Source organism: Centropristis striata, chromosome 4, assembly GCF_030273125.1.
Source record: "Centropristis striata isolate RG_2023a ecotype Rhode Island chromosome 4, C.striata_1.0, whole genome shotgun sequence".
Classification (NCBI taxonomy): Eukaryota; Metazoa; Chordata; class Actinopteri; order Perciformes; family Serranidae; genus Centropristis; species Centropristis striata.
The window spans coordinates 13571341-13586655 of NC_081520.1; the positions used below are offsets into that span (position 1 = coordinate 13571341).

The 15315-nt window shown below is 40.2% G+C and overlaps 1 protein-coding gene across 4 annotated transcripts in view; it reads left to right on the forward strand.

Moving 5' to 3' along the window:
• The window catches only part of nbeab (neurobeachin b), a 194412-nt gene that overhangs the window by 100882 nt on the left and 78215 nt on the right, over window positions 1–15315 (forward strand). For all 4 annotated transcript variants that reach the window (XM_059331642.1, XM_059331641.1, XM_059331643.1 and 1 more), the window contains 4 exons: window positions 2785–2846; window positions 7027–7091; window positions 9425–9533; window positions 11863–12029. In XM_059331642.1, coding sequence (XP_059187625.1) covers window positions 2785–2846; window positions 7027–7091; window positions 9425–9533; window positions 11863–12029 — 403 coding nt within the window. The remainder of the gene's footprint in view (window positions 1–2784; window positions 2847–7026; window positions 7092–9424; window positions 9534–11862; window positions 12030–15315) is intronic.

Below are 15315 nucleotides of genomic sequence, written 5' to 3' on the forward strand. Positions count from 1 at the left end.
CTGCAGACATTTGTCTGTTTGTGCACTGCACAGTGCAGAATATGTGTGTGGCCTGCAGTCTCTTGACTTGCAGTTTGCAGAAAGTGAAATGATATCTCTGCTTTTTCTCACTGCCAAAGCCTTTTCTTTTAAGTGTAAGCTAAACCGATATTAGTTTCAGAAGTCAATGCAGAGAATGACAGCGGGCTGAAAGAATGCATTCCTGTTACTTTATTAAAGCCGGATCCAGAAAGAAGTTGTCTGACACGTGTCCTTTCTGAAGTATGATTTATTTATATACTGCTTACACTGCCAGCTACCTTTACATGGCCGCCTAATAATTGCTGCAAATGTTATAGTTTTGAAAAATATATCAAATATGTGTTAAATAATAATAATGTTGCTCAGCTTATATGATAATAGGGAGCTAGATGTAAAATGTGAAGATTTTTTTTAAATCAGGCTTGTTACTGGTATTTAATTTAAGCTTTGGATGTAATCAATTTAGGATATCTTGCTAATTAGCAGGTTTTTTTATTTCATGCTGTATAAACCAATCCTGTTAAAATAGTGTATATTTTCACATTATAAAAGCTGCAATACTTTATACAGCAATCCAGTTTTATTTTTATGTTTCTATTCCAGCCAGTGAAGTTCCATAAACTGTTTTTGCTCCATACATCATGGATATACCATACATTTATAGTATACATATGTAAATTGCCATGTGGTTATGCCAGGCACATGTGGCCAAGGCTACTCACTCAAAGTCAGGGTAAAGGAATGAAAAATCAGGTAGCATAGCCTTGACAAGTGTGAATATGTCTGTTACCCTTTCACTCAAAGTCTGTCAGCAGACTGACCAAGCTGACAAACCAGAGCTGAGCTGAGAGTGTAACCCCACAAACAAGGTCGTAGATAGACAGCTCGGGCCTCAGTGCTCCTCACCAGCCGTGTTTAACCCTGTCTGGGTGTGTGAAAAGTGCACCCTGACATGAATTAGTGCAGGTTTATCACATAAAACAAATTCACAGATTTACTACATGTCCTTTAAATCTATCGAGCCACTCAGGTCTCACACAGTTTCAGCATGTTTGTCTAAATGGTTGAGCCGTGCCTCCCTCTTTTTCTTCTTTTCTTCCTGGTCCTTCCCAGGCTCACAGTTGAAATACTGTGCTGTAGTGCAAAGGCGCTCCATTTACTAGTAATTACCAGTCATCCATCACTCCTTAGATTGCCCGGGGTCAAGCCCCCCTGTGCCCCATGTGCCCCTTCGCCTCACCCTATTCCTTCAACCCCCCTGCAGACATGTGGCCACTGCGGCAATTATGTTGAGTGCACCCTGAGCTTTACACTTGGAGTTGGTGGGTAAGTCCTGTGTGTGAACACTGCTGCTGTTGTGATGCCTGCCGCCTGCTTCTTGCTGTCCCCTGAGTGGCCCAGCCTGCCGGCACATTGCCCCACAATGCCACATTCACCCGTGCCTTAACCCTGCCCTGTTTACAGGAAAGGACTGGCAGTTCCGTGTTTAAATAGAATGCATTTAGTTTGTCTACCAGCACAAGGCCAGGGTCAGTTGGCCACCTGACTCCTGTGTCACACTGGACTGACTTATGGCTCAGCATGTCACTGCTATAACAAGAGGTCAGCAGTGGCACTCTGTGTACAAGAGAAGGGTCACATCCTCTTAGAGTATTTCCAATACGCTCCTCTGGACACTCTCCGCTCATGAATAGAGACGGATGTGGAATAAACGACCGAAACATCCATCCATACAGTCTTCTGAATATTTAGCATTCTTTTTTTACATTGTAAAGTATTCACACAAGCAAAACTACATCCATTGAAATGTAATGTCACATTATGATATAAGCTTATGCATTTTTTGTTGTTGTCCAGTATTGAAAGACTTTTAAACTAATGTAAGATTTCATTGCAGGTTCTTTTGAATTTTAATTTTTTTGTTAAAAAATAGGGGGAAAAAAGCTTTAAAGCTAATTTCAACATTTTATTCACAGTGCAGTTACAGTACAAGCTTGTAGATATTATTGTCTTGCTGTTGTACGGCACAATCTGTGCAACAACATTAACAGCATATTCTCAATCTTAAGATTTCAGTTCTCTCCTCTGATTGACACCCTGTCAACCACGAAACAATGGCAGCTGTGTGGCGCAGAGTTCTACTCCTGTCAGCCTTTAATGAGTCCTAGAGAGTTGCATTCTTTCCTTTACTAATGACTGTACCTTTAATGGTTCTCAGCAAGTGCAACAGAAGGAGCTGGAGGTGCAGAATACGAGACCAGTTGCAGCCATTGTTTCTGCAAATGAGCTTTTCACACCTGCCCTTGTTTCATTAGAGACTTGTCTGCTTTTGCGGCTCACCGTCTACAGAATGGAGATGAGGGAAGAAGCTGTGAATGTCTGTGTTCACTTCTGTGAGGGTGTGTGCATGTGTGAAGGTAGATGTGTGTGTGAAGGAGGTGCTTGCATGTACATGAGTGCATCTGTTCTGTGCAAATGCAAATTCTTTTTGTTAGTTTTATGATGGGCAAAATAGAAGCACAATTTAGGGGCTCACAAATTGCATGCCATTGCCTGAAATTTCATTAAATGTCATGCCGAAAAAACAACGCTTCATTCTATACTATATGTCAGAAATGTATTCTTTAAATAATACAATAAAATATTATCTTATACTGCCACATAACTGATAAAATAACTACTGATTATACCCACAGATATTCTGTGTTGAATACTGTATTTATGGTTAATATCTAATTCTACTTATCTATTTTGTATCCACAGGTCTAGTGTGTATGAAGTCAAGTACCTCAGTGGTGGAGCTCGTCATGCTGCTTTGTTCTCAGGTGAACTTTTTTCTTTCTTTCTCCTCCTCTTCATAATCCTCTTTCCCAGCCTCTTTGTCTATTTCTTTGGATCCAATCCTCTCTACTTGTACCTATCTTTTCTATAAGGATTTTTTGTAACATATGTTGAGACCAGTTATGGTCTGCTTTCAAATTGGCCATAGTCAATGGAATAGTTAATTTCCCTCACCTCTATCACTAATTAAATTTCTTTTTTTTAAACACACAACAAATTGGTTTGGTCTTTAACCTGTTAAAATTGTACATATGTTGATATGAATGTTATGGTAAATGCCTGTTAAAATGCAAAGTCAGAGAACATGTTATTTAATCACTGCTAAAACTTTGCTTATCAGTGTTTTTCATTATTTTTTTGTAAAATGTTCCAAAGCGATTTTTTCAAAGTGATCACGGCATGCAGACAAAAACGGCTCTTTGTGAATCTAGTGACTTTCTCACTACACCCCAGAGCTTTAATTCTGAGCCCTCCTTCAGAGAATGAGCACCACCTCATGCATCGCTGCTAGTGACTGATCACCTCCAAGCTGACCCTCTGAATCTCTTGTTAAGCCCTTGTTTTAGAGAAGGTCAGAGCCCTGATGTAGCAGTTAGAACAGGAGATATTTAACATACCTTCTGTCAGCCCATCAGTCTTGCGTCGGGAGCCCATAAGGAAGCCATTACTTGGTGCCTCTTTGTGGATCCAGACTGCAGGGCCAGAGCCTTGAGGAGGTGGGTTGCCACTATGTGCTCTCCATGGTATCCGCAGTCCAAAGCCCTCTTCAGCAGGGAGCTCAGCCTCTGTTATGTGGAGGCCATTATTCAGGACCTTTCCTAAAAAAATGTACATAAACGGGGGAACGACAATGAGTTATTGTTGCTCTTTTGAAGCTTTTTGACTGGCTCCTTTTTGCAGCGCTTTTCTGTCTGTAGAGTATCTGTGGGAAGTTGCTTTTTCCAGCTCTAGGATTTATTGCAGATGAGAGCGTCAGCATGCTGTTAAGAGTCTAAGTCCATCCCCCCTGTACACAGATAGCATTACTGCGGCTCCAGAGGTTCCTGCCATTAGGGGCTCTAGGGATGAAACCCAGGCTGAGATATCGATCAGGCAGTGAGGCCTTGAAACTGGACCATATAGCTTGGTGTCCTTCTACAACCTTTCAAACAGAGATGAGCCATTGCTTTGTATCCTAATGCTGCACCATCGATAATGAATCCAGTTAAGTCACCAGTTAATGTGATTTAGAGATCACACTGTAATGTTGGGTAATTGTTAATAGTAGTTACTTCTTTCACGTACCAAAGCTGATAAGTGCACAGCTATTTAATCACAAGCAAATACAGTGTTTTTTCTAACTGACAGTTACATTGCAGTATACTCCTAATTAATGTATTTGGTATCACATACTATGTCAAGTGCTTTCAAAAAGCTGCTCAGATGCAGGCTGAGCTTTGGCTGACATCACTATTAAATGCCAACTTCAACGTATCTCAACATATATTTTAACATTAATGTTTTAAGACGGCAAGGAGGGCACTTAGCTGACCTTTAGTTCCTCTCTGTTTTGTGACCTGTCAGTTTCGTGAATGAATTAGTGCTAATGATCTGCCTTTTCTTATTTATGCATACTAATCACAGCAATCATCGTGTGGCTGGCCACGGCTGCAGACACTATGTGTCTCTCCTCAGCCTGGGCAGCTGAATGAAAAGGTCAAGCAGCTCTGTTTCTTGTAACAGCTTAAACATACAGGGGGGATCTATAGTGGAGCCACAGAGATTTAGTGATGGAAGGCCTCCAGATGTGGAGAGTATAACAGCAAAGCAGAGCAGATAAAAGCAAAAGCTCCCACACACTGACAGGTTGGATTGAAACACCACAAATACTTAGTGCCCTGCTGAATTTCAGGAAGATGAAAGTAGGAGGAGAGAAATCTTCTCAAGGCCAGAAAACTGTTCTGTGGGATGTGAGTTGTGGGATTTTAGGTCCATCAAAAGGTGGTGGGTTATTCAAAGGTAGATGAAAGAATGGTACCATTGCTGAACCTGTCCCATCCTCGTTGACTGTCCAGCATTATCCTCTGCTGCATGTTGCATTTTAGCAGCTTTTAGTGGTGGTTAGGTACACAAATTTACTACACTTTTCAGTTTCATCACTCATATAACTGTTTCCAGCAGCTGTTTTCAGCAGAAATGCTCTGGTAAACAAACTGTATACAACCTGACCAACATCAAATACAGTGTTAGCAAGTTGTGATTTTTTAAATATAATTTGTGAAAATTAAACTTAAGATAAAGATTGAGTGACTTTTGGACTTTAATTTATCACACTGCCTGAAACGTGACGAACAGAATAAATATATTAGCTATTTCTGCTGGATATGTAAGTAGGTAATTGTTAGCTTTTGAGTTAGTCCTGACAACAATAATAAATGGAAATTTATCAAGACAGTTCATTGTGGAGCTCTTCTGCCCCCAAAAGGCCAAAAACTTAGTTAATAAAGTTTTAAATTCAGTTTAAAATATCCAAGCTACTAAAAAAAACTTCCAATGACCAGAGATGCTGCACTCTGGTCATGATCTGCATTTACATTAGGGATCACATCTTTTTATTTAAGGATGTGCACATCATACCTAATTCCCTTCAAATGGGCAGGAGAGGATTCTCTGCAATCAAAGGCAGCCTCCTCTGGGAGCTCTGTTTTCCAGAAAAAAAGACAAAAAAAGAGAGCCTTTGAAGTGCTAGCTTAGCTGTCAACAAGCATACCTCAGACAAGATACCAAATTTGACTCGTTCATGCTATACTTCCACTGACCCACTGCCATTTTCCTGACAACCCCCCAGTGTCACATCTGCCTTGATTTCTGTATTTATTTTTGTCACGTGAGCATGGTGCAAGTGGAACCTCAGAAGACTGGCTGTACATGATCCCTGTCCAAATCAAGAACAGCTTATTCCAGGCAGATACTGTAGCAGAGGAAGGGGGTCATGGGGAACATTTGGAGACCAGATGCTCAGCAGTTTGTCAGCACCATCTCTCTGACTTAACGCATTGTAGGGTCAGACTGTGTACTCTTGCGTGAACCGGTATGTGTCAGGCACGACAACTGTGTACAAAAACACAAGCACATACATAATAATGTCAATGTCAGTTATTCTGGTACACAACAAATGCCGCTTACCTTGTCTAGGCATTGATGCAGAACAAGCAGTGTTTTCCTGTTCTGCATCTACAACAACAGATCGTAATGTGCACATATAATCTTTCTGTTGGAAATGAAAATTAAATTTATTAATGCAAATGTCAAATGGATAGTCACGTTTAAAGTCTCCTTATATATGTAAATAGCCTTAAGTTGTATATAATTTACTTGCCCTCAGGCCTGCAAACCTTTTCCTTCATTTTCCTATGTTTTTCCTTCTCTTTTGAACTGTGGCCTTCTCTGTTTTCTCTTCCATTTGCACCTCAGTGAGAGTACAGGAGAGCTGAATTTCCCACAGTGAAAGCCGCGCTCTCAAACTGCTTTTTAATCATTTCCAGAGCATGTTGTGAGACAGCAAGTGCTGGCACTCTGGCCCAGGGCTCGGATCCCTTCCAGGCGCACACTGCAGGGCTCAGTGAGCCTGCACAGTAATCTGTCACTGTAAGGGACATAGGAAATGGCTGTATTTAAGTGAGAGGATACAGTTTCATCCCACAATTACATCTCTCCTGTGTTTACAGATCTTTTCACAGAGGAAGAAAGGATGGTCGTGCTGGCTGTGCAGGATTTCAGCTTTTTATAGCCATATTTTTTTTCTCAAAGGATATATGAACTAAATGCTTTTCTTCACTCGCTTGAATAACAAACTATGAAATGTAATCTAGATTACAGTTTAAATATGTGATCTGGATGTTGAAATGTGATTCTTGTGAAAGATCTTGTTGCATATAGGATTAAAAGGGTTTTGATGCTCACACTCTTTAACTTCATCCAAACTTAAGTAGTTTGAGAGAGTGCTTCACTGCCTTTTGTAAAAACGGGAAGTAATCTTTATTTTAAACCAACATCTAATAGCCATTAAAAAGATGTAATTAAATCATAATTTTATTCTGAACTTTTAACAAACCATTTACAGACCAAAAACAAAACATGAACAGCGCTTCTGTAAGTAACAGATCACAAATTGTTTCATTTCAGGAATGGCAGAACTCCATTCAGAAGAACGCTGGCCTGGCTTTCATTGAACTAATCAACGAAGGAAGGTATCCATTCACTGTAATACATGAGGTCATCCAAGCATTCGTTTATTCATCCATCTGTTCTCAGACTGTGCTTTAAAAAACATTTTTTCCCCTGCCAGCCATCAAAAGGTTGTTAGATCAAGCAGCAAAGCGTAGATTAGCTCTAAACTTCTTGGTGGCTGCTCTGTAGGGGGTAATGTTAAATAAGATTCTGGTGACTTAATGAATTAATCAACACTAGAGCGTGGCCACCCTCTCTTATTGTCTTCCTTCTTTAATCTCTGTCTCTGCCTGTTCTACTGTACATCCCGCTGTCTGCGCATCTTTTTCCTTCTCCCTCCCTCTTCCTCTCGTCTCTGGGTGTGGCCAGACTCAGGGTTTTCCACAGAGCAGATCAGGGGCGGCTCAGCCTCCTTGCCCATCTGCTGACCCATCTGGCCAGGCCTTCTCTATGCCCGGGCTCCTTCTGCAGCCCAGCCAGGCTTCTTCTGAGTCCCCTGCTGGCCCTGGAACAAAGAGTTTCAGTCAGTAGGGCCACACGGCGCTGTCCAGGGTGCTGCTGACAGATACATAATTTCCCAGTGTTAGTCAAGTCTCTGCGCACCTGCGCTGCTTAACTAGACAGATCTAGAGGTAGCTAGAGTCTGGTAAATCAGTTTGCCTTACAAGGCGTGGCTGACAAAGATGTTGTTTCTGCTGCATGAGCAACAACATATACAGCAGGTAGTTGCTTGCTGTTGCCTCTGTTTCATGATGTAGCTGTTTGGAAGCAAAGCCACTATTGAACACATTGAATGTGCTGTGAAATTACTGAAGGTAAAGCGATCATTTCATCATTATAACCAAACCACCAACCATGTGAAAGAATTGCCCCATTTCTATATTATACAATATATACAAATACATGCAGTTTTAGGCCTGCTCAATTATTGCAAGTATCATAATAAAGATTATTGTGGTAAATGTTGAGATAACAATAATTTAACAGGATTCAATTGACTTTGAAAACATTGTGTATTTATGAAACTTGTTTTTTAAATAACCTTTAACAGTGGATTTTTTTTCTAACTTAAACCTATAAAAAAAGGAATGTAACAATTAGATAAATAATTATTTTACAACAAATACAATAAAAAAATGAAAGTTGAAAATTAAACTTGATTAAATGCCCAGCACCATGCAGCATTGGTTTTTCTGCACACAGCTCGGCTAAGGTGGTATCTTTAGTCTCAAAAGTAAAAGCTACAGGGATCAAAATGTTGACCCCTCACTAGTGTAAAGATAAAGATTAGATATATGGAGCTTTGTTGCACAACCTGATAGACAATAGACAAAGTTAACACCACAGGACCATTGTACAGTTCTGATAGATTACATTTTTCATTTACAGCTTATGTACAGTAACCAGACAACAAACTTTCAGAAGGTTTCTACTGGATGATCATGATGTTTAGAGACAGCCTCTGAACAAAAATGGATATCAGTCACATCCAGGCCAAGTGTGAATACCTGCAATGATTAGTGTTACCTGTATGTGAAATATTAACGCAAGAACTTGGTAGGGAGCGTGCATCTCCTTTTTTCTGTCTCCATATATCACTCGTCAACTCGCTTCCTCATCTATTCTTGGTTTCAAAACAAATCTTGGCATTGTCAGCCTCTCTGTCTTTGAACAGCGAACGTCTGTCTATTAATGAGTGCTTGTCAACAGTTAAAGAGGCAATAGCAGCTGATGAATGCAGCCTCAGGATTATTGCCTCTCTTTGGGACAGGAGGGAAATTACAATCTGTATCAAGCAGTGGAGAGGAACAGGGGCTGCTTTAATTAAAACAAAGCTAGCCTAATGGTGTGTAAAATGGCATGTAATCTACACACAGTAGCTAGGGTGTTCTCAATTATTAAAGATACTGGAATTTAAATGTGAATGTGGGTGGAGACCACGGAGCCTCCTGAGTCAGCCATGTGAGAAGTTGTTCACGGCCAGACTTGTCAGCAATACAGGCACTGGGTTGATGTTCTGGTCAGTGGGAAGGGATGCTCAGTCTATCAGGGGTATGCCAGACAGGCTTCAATGCTCTAATGACACTCCATTCCCTCCTTAATGCTACAGAGGGATCTGTCACTGACCTGCAGCCTTGCAACATAACACAGACAAATGGTGCTGTTTACTAGTCGGCTCTTTCAACAAGCAGAATGCTGCACGATCCTGACAGCCTATGTTTGCCTTAAACCTGCTCCTTCCTTAGGGGCGTCATTTCAACAGATTTGAGCTATAAAAACTGAATATTTCCTAACTGATGATAATATGTGTGGGGAAAGTATGCTGCAACTAACTTTCTCTGTACTATTTAAGGCTGCTCTGCCATGCCATGAAGGACCACATAGTCCGGGTTGCCAACGAGGCAGAGTTCATCTTGAACAGACAACGAGCAGAGGACGTCCACAAACACGCAGAGTTCGAGGTATGAACTGTACCATTTAAGTTCAGATGCAAGAAAGTTTGGCAAAGATGGGCACAGAGTCAAACTGATGACAAAATATTATCCAAAAAGCTTATTATTATCAGACAACAATCTGAAAATAGCACTATTTGAAAAGAGCACTGGGTCTCCAAATTTAAATGTTATTGTCTTGTGTAAAATGTAATATTTTACACAAGAATTCTTCTGAATGAACTCTGTGTCCTCTTGAGCATTGCCTCCTCACAAGGACTGTCATGATATCAAATTTTCAATACATGATTATCAAGGTGAACAATAGAGATAATATCAAAAATATAACTTTGTTTATTGTGGGTTTTGTGTCTTTTGGCAAATGAACTAAACTCAAATTCCCAGTGTAGGGAGGTTGAGAGAGTGCCTGCAACAAAAACTACTTAAAAAAGCGACAACAGAAAGAAACTGAGGTGCATTATTTACACATTATAATAATAAAGTGTATGACTAACAATTTTTTTAAACTATCACTGTAAATGCTGGTATATTGTGAGATCCGTGCTCCTCACCCTTACAGTTTCTATAAAATAATTAAATTCTGGTAGCAAAGGGAAATATATGCAATATTAATTTAAGATTTTGATTTTGCCAACTAACTCAGAGGATAGCCTCCTGGGTCTGTGTTTAGCCCACCCACATCAAACCACTCCTAATTCAGACATGAAAGGAAAAGCTAATAAGATTTAAGCAATGTCTGAATATTAATTTTCTGGCAGTAATGAGCTTTTACTTTCTTCTAACGGTTGTCCTTAAACAAATATGAAAGGAAAATCTCGGCCCTTGTATTTTTCAGTCTAAGCTAGTCAGCAAATTAGCACATAAAGCAGATAAATGTCACAGAGATTGATGGCAAAATACAAAGAAATATTGCTGTATTAAAATAGTTTGTTTGGTTATTGTACAAGATTAGAAGTAATGTGTGTGTGTGTATATGTGTGAAGTGACACAAACCTGCACACAGACACACATACTGCCAGCACCTCTGTTAGCAGCTTGTACATGTGAGGAGTGATGAGTTTCTTATCTGGGAAAAGCAGCCATCCTCAAACAGCTGCTTGATATACAGTTCTTGAGGATCCTTGACCTGCTAGATAAACTGGAAGAGACGGCTAGATATGCAATGTCAGGAGAAGGGGGAAGTGTACCTGGCCCCATCCGTTCTGTCTGCCAACTCCAGACAGCCTACACTTTTCATCTAGGTCTGATGTTACTTTATTACCCACTCTCCAAGATTGAAGATTCAGGACGCAGATAAGACATTTTTACAATTAAGTTGGTGTCAGGGCGAAGCGTCATATGCTTTAAAGTGATAAATAACGTTTGATATTTGTCACAGCATCATGTGGTGATGTGAGGTGACAAGCGGAGATTGAGTTATCTGCCGTATGAGGAATATGTTGAAGTATAATATCTGACAGGATTCAAATTTGAAGCAGGAAATTCGATTAACTTCCAGCTTCTGTTAGCAAATTAGATTTTGAATATTAGCAAGAGTTCCCCCAGGGTGGCATAGTGAGACAATCTTGTTTTAGCAGCAAAGATAGGGTCAGATGTGCTCCTCTAGATTACTTTTAGCCACCTGGAACACTTAGAGAGTCGCACCGACTTCTAGAAATTGATTCTAAAACTAATATAGGAATTTTTCTCATTGTGGCCAATTAATCTTTAAATAGATTATTTAAGCTTTATATTTCAGTCACTTGGATATCGAACATTATTTGGACTGTGGTATAATCTATATTTGTATTTCATTTTTGCAAGTTTATGTCCTTATGCTACATTTTGTTCCAGAAAATGGCATTTACATTTTGCACCATCTCTCTAGCAGGGGACAAAACATATTCCTTTATGTAATGGCAGTGTAGATTTGTTAACCTTGACAGCCTATATTCTTTGTGGATCTATTAGACTATTTTCCCTTCTCCTCTAATAGCACCATCCACAGCTACCTAGCAGGGAGCCTCATCTGTCCGCAGTTAGTGAATGGTCTGCCTTCGTGTGCTCACCATGATTTACTACACTCCTCCAAGGGAGCAGAAATATATCTCTCAGCTGTCCACTAATATCTTTATGCACTCAAGTGTGTTGAATGAAGCCATAACATTCTTCAGTGTGACAAATGCTCCATTAGAGGGTATATATTATTCTGGCTTTATTCAAGTAAAACATTCTGAAATGCTATTAGCACAATGTCAGACATCACTTTTGGCAGTGGATACTGTATTGAAAGTCATAAATATACAATGAGGTTCACACAATTTTCTTTTTTTTTTCCCTTTTTTAATTCTCAAATTAGTCCAACTGTGCCCAATATGCTGCTGACAGAAAAGAAGAAGAGAAGATGTGTGACCACCTGATCAGTGCTGCTAAACACAGAGACCATGTGACAGCCAACCAGTTAAAGCTGAAAATTGTCAACATCCTCACCAACAAGCACGGCGCCTGGGGGACACTGGCCCAGAGGTAAGCCCTCACACTTGTACAAGTTCACCTTCAGACCAACATGGGCCACATTAAGTCTGAAACATGAACCATAGCTGCTCAACGTTAGGTCCAACCTAGAGGACAAAAGTTACCTGTTCACAAAACTCTGCAGTGATGGGATTGGACCACCAGTTAATGTCATTTTCCCAGGATCCGATAGGGTCAGCGATCGGGTCAGCAAACGCAATTACAGTGTGGAGTGGCTTAATCCCCTGGGGACAGCTGATTGGCCAGTCTTCCGACAGACCCGGATAGCAGTAGGGGAAGAAGGGGGTTGGGGTGTTTCTGCAGTGTTGTCCAGGCATTCATTGACCCTCTCAGTAACACAGCCCAGCACCTGGTGGTAGTTGCTGACTTCCCCATGGGCCCTGTTAAAATAACCGCGGGCTCTCCTGCTCTGCCTCCCACCTCTCACCTGCATCCACAGGCTCCCACAGATACTGAGCGGAGTGTCAGGATCAAGAACTGGTTATACGAGACAGAGAGAGGTGTTGTGACATACTGTTTGTATTTTGAGCTAAGAGCTGAGAATTTGACCATTTATCTGCAGATGTAACCGCATTAATGCCATTGTATGAATGGGGAAGCTGTATTGCTGCTTGCAGATACATTTCTGTCCAAAAACCCAACCTCTCTGGATGCAGCTCAGATGCAGAAATGTACTATGTCTTAATTGTGCTGTGAGCTGCATTCTGCAAGATCAGGCAATTGAAAGACAGTCTGCCAATTTTACACAACCCACTGCTGATTTGCCAAAACAAATTTTGCCTCTTAGCTGAAACAGTAGCTTTGGTTTTGTCATTAAATTTTGAAAACACAATGCAGATGTTCACTTAAATTGGTTTTATGTCGTATCTTAAACCATGTTTACAGTTGAAAAATATTCTAGCTGGTGTAATTACTTTTTACGACTATATTTTATGTCTTTGACTTGCAGTAAAGTTCAAAGAGTTTCCTCCCAAAACAGCAGACGTCATAAGCAGCACATTTGGTTTCTTTTTTAATGGCCTTTTTTTTTTAGTGGCCAATGCTTCAAGATATCAAATATATGTATATTGGCATATTTCACTCGGCTGTTTTCTGTCTTTTTTTTAAGTTTCCAAGAGGTCATTCAATTATTGTGATTAATTTGTAAATACTACAAATAATTGGGTTTTGTGTTATAGATATTGTGAAATGAAAAAATATTTTGGCCGTGACTGAGGCTACAGTATTAAGGTACAGATTTTCATAAAACTGACTGAACCTTAGTAGTAGTAGTAGCCGTGACAAAATCTATTGGATTGAATTCTGGGCTGGTGTTCAAATATTTATGGAGCCCCTCTCAGCGGCATAGCATTTGCATTGAAACAAAAGGTTATTGAGCGTGGGTGCATTGTAAATGATACCGCAAAACTTCCAACAAATTCAAATTTAATGGTAACCTGCTGGTGAAGAAAAATGATGCAATATGCTCACAAGCTCAAGGCAGTGTTGCAGTTCAGCAGCTTAGTCTTATTCAATGCTACATTAACTTTCCCATTTATGCTGCTCTTGTAAGATATAAAGCCCTCAAGCATTTTGAGGTGGCTGTCTGTTATGTCTGTGTGAAAGAGAGAGGGGGAGAAGGAGAGACTTTAGTTGTTAATGTTTGTTTTCACTCTCATGCGCAGAAATTGCTTTGCCTTTTACTCCTAAGTTCTGCCTGGAGACATGCCAAAGGATATTTATTATTTGTCTAGAATATATTATAAACAAAAAAGTATAGCATATATGTTTATGGCTTTTCTTTTTAAAGTATGTGTTTTTAACATTTCTCATTATATACCTGACTGGCCTACTATTAGATGCATCCATTTTTATCTGAATTACAGACATCTGCACATTATCTGCATCTCTTAAGGCCACTACATATGAGCTGTCGTTCTCTTTGTTGCAAACAGTCTCATATCATGCTGCAGCACATACAACAACAGCCGAGGACAAGGAAATATTCTGTGTGAGGCTTGAAAACAGCTGCTCTGCAGTCATGTGATGACTGCAGAGCAGACCCTATGGTGCCCTGTTAGATCATACTATATGCTTGCTTGATGATGAATGTCCCCCTGTATAGAGTCAGCATAGAAAAATCAATACTCCTCAAATTGAAACAGTATAGGGCTTTATTGATCCGCCGTGCTAAATCAAAATGAGGAGGCTTTGATACATCTCTCCAAGACAGCTCCCTGCCCAGTAATGACACACTATCAATTTTAGCTTTACACTGATAAATCAAGTTGAAAATTGGATGTCAGAGTTTCTTCCAGGGAGAGAGTGATTTTTCCTGCCCTCTGGTCCCCTCTGCTGTTGACCTCTGAACCCTGCCAGTGGATTATAAAGTTCAGGCTCGTCTAAAGTGAAAGTAGATGTCAAGGCGAGGCTGATGAATTCATTGAAGAATAACATACACCACTTTTGCAGCACTGGACTACCTCACTGTGACAATACCATAAAGCCACCCTCATTGTGCAGTTCCCTCACACCACTGAACAGTAATTAATTTCATTTAAAATACAATGTTAGAATTACACAATGACAGGTTTATGGTGCAAGCCTATAGTTAGCTTTTATAAAGTGCATTTTAATTGCATTATTGGTTTTCAAAATCATCCATTTTGACTTGTATGCATCACAGAACCTTTTTAATACTGTGTAGAGACAGTGTTTTTTTATTAATGTTTGCACCATTGACATTATGTGAAGTTGGTGTTGTTTTACACAGACACTCAGACATCTTTTGTACTTACTATTGACACTTAAACTTAAATATTCACAATCTAAACTTCAGTGAAACTCTCTTGTGTCATTCTCCACCACTTATTCACCAGCACTCCTAGAGTACTAATTGTTTCGACACAACCACCCTAACAGAAATGTAAAAGGGGCTGAAGGAGACAAACCTTCCTTTGTTCCCATGTGGGCGTCCGTGTTCACATCAGCAGCATCAGTGACAGCTGACGGAGGAGCCTCCACTGGCCCCCACAGCAGACCTTAACCTTACCTGACTAGTCTATTGATTGTCAACATTTCTTCTGTATAATTACTTTTTTGTAGCAGAGGAGAGAAAGGAAAATGGCGGCATATATTGATCTGTGGCAAGGCAGTGAAACAGCCGTTTCCCTTGACTAACAGTGAGTTTCATCTCTCACACTTGATGAATGGTAACAATCTGCCCGTGGATAATAACTTTGTGATGGAATGAACCTTTTTACTCACGATGCGCACAGGGTATTTGGTCTCGCCTGAA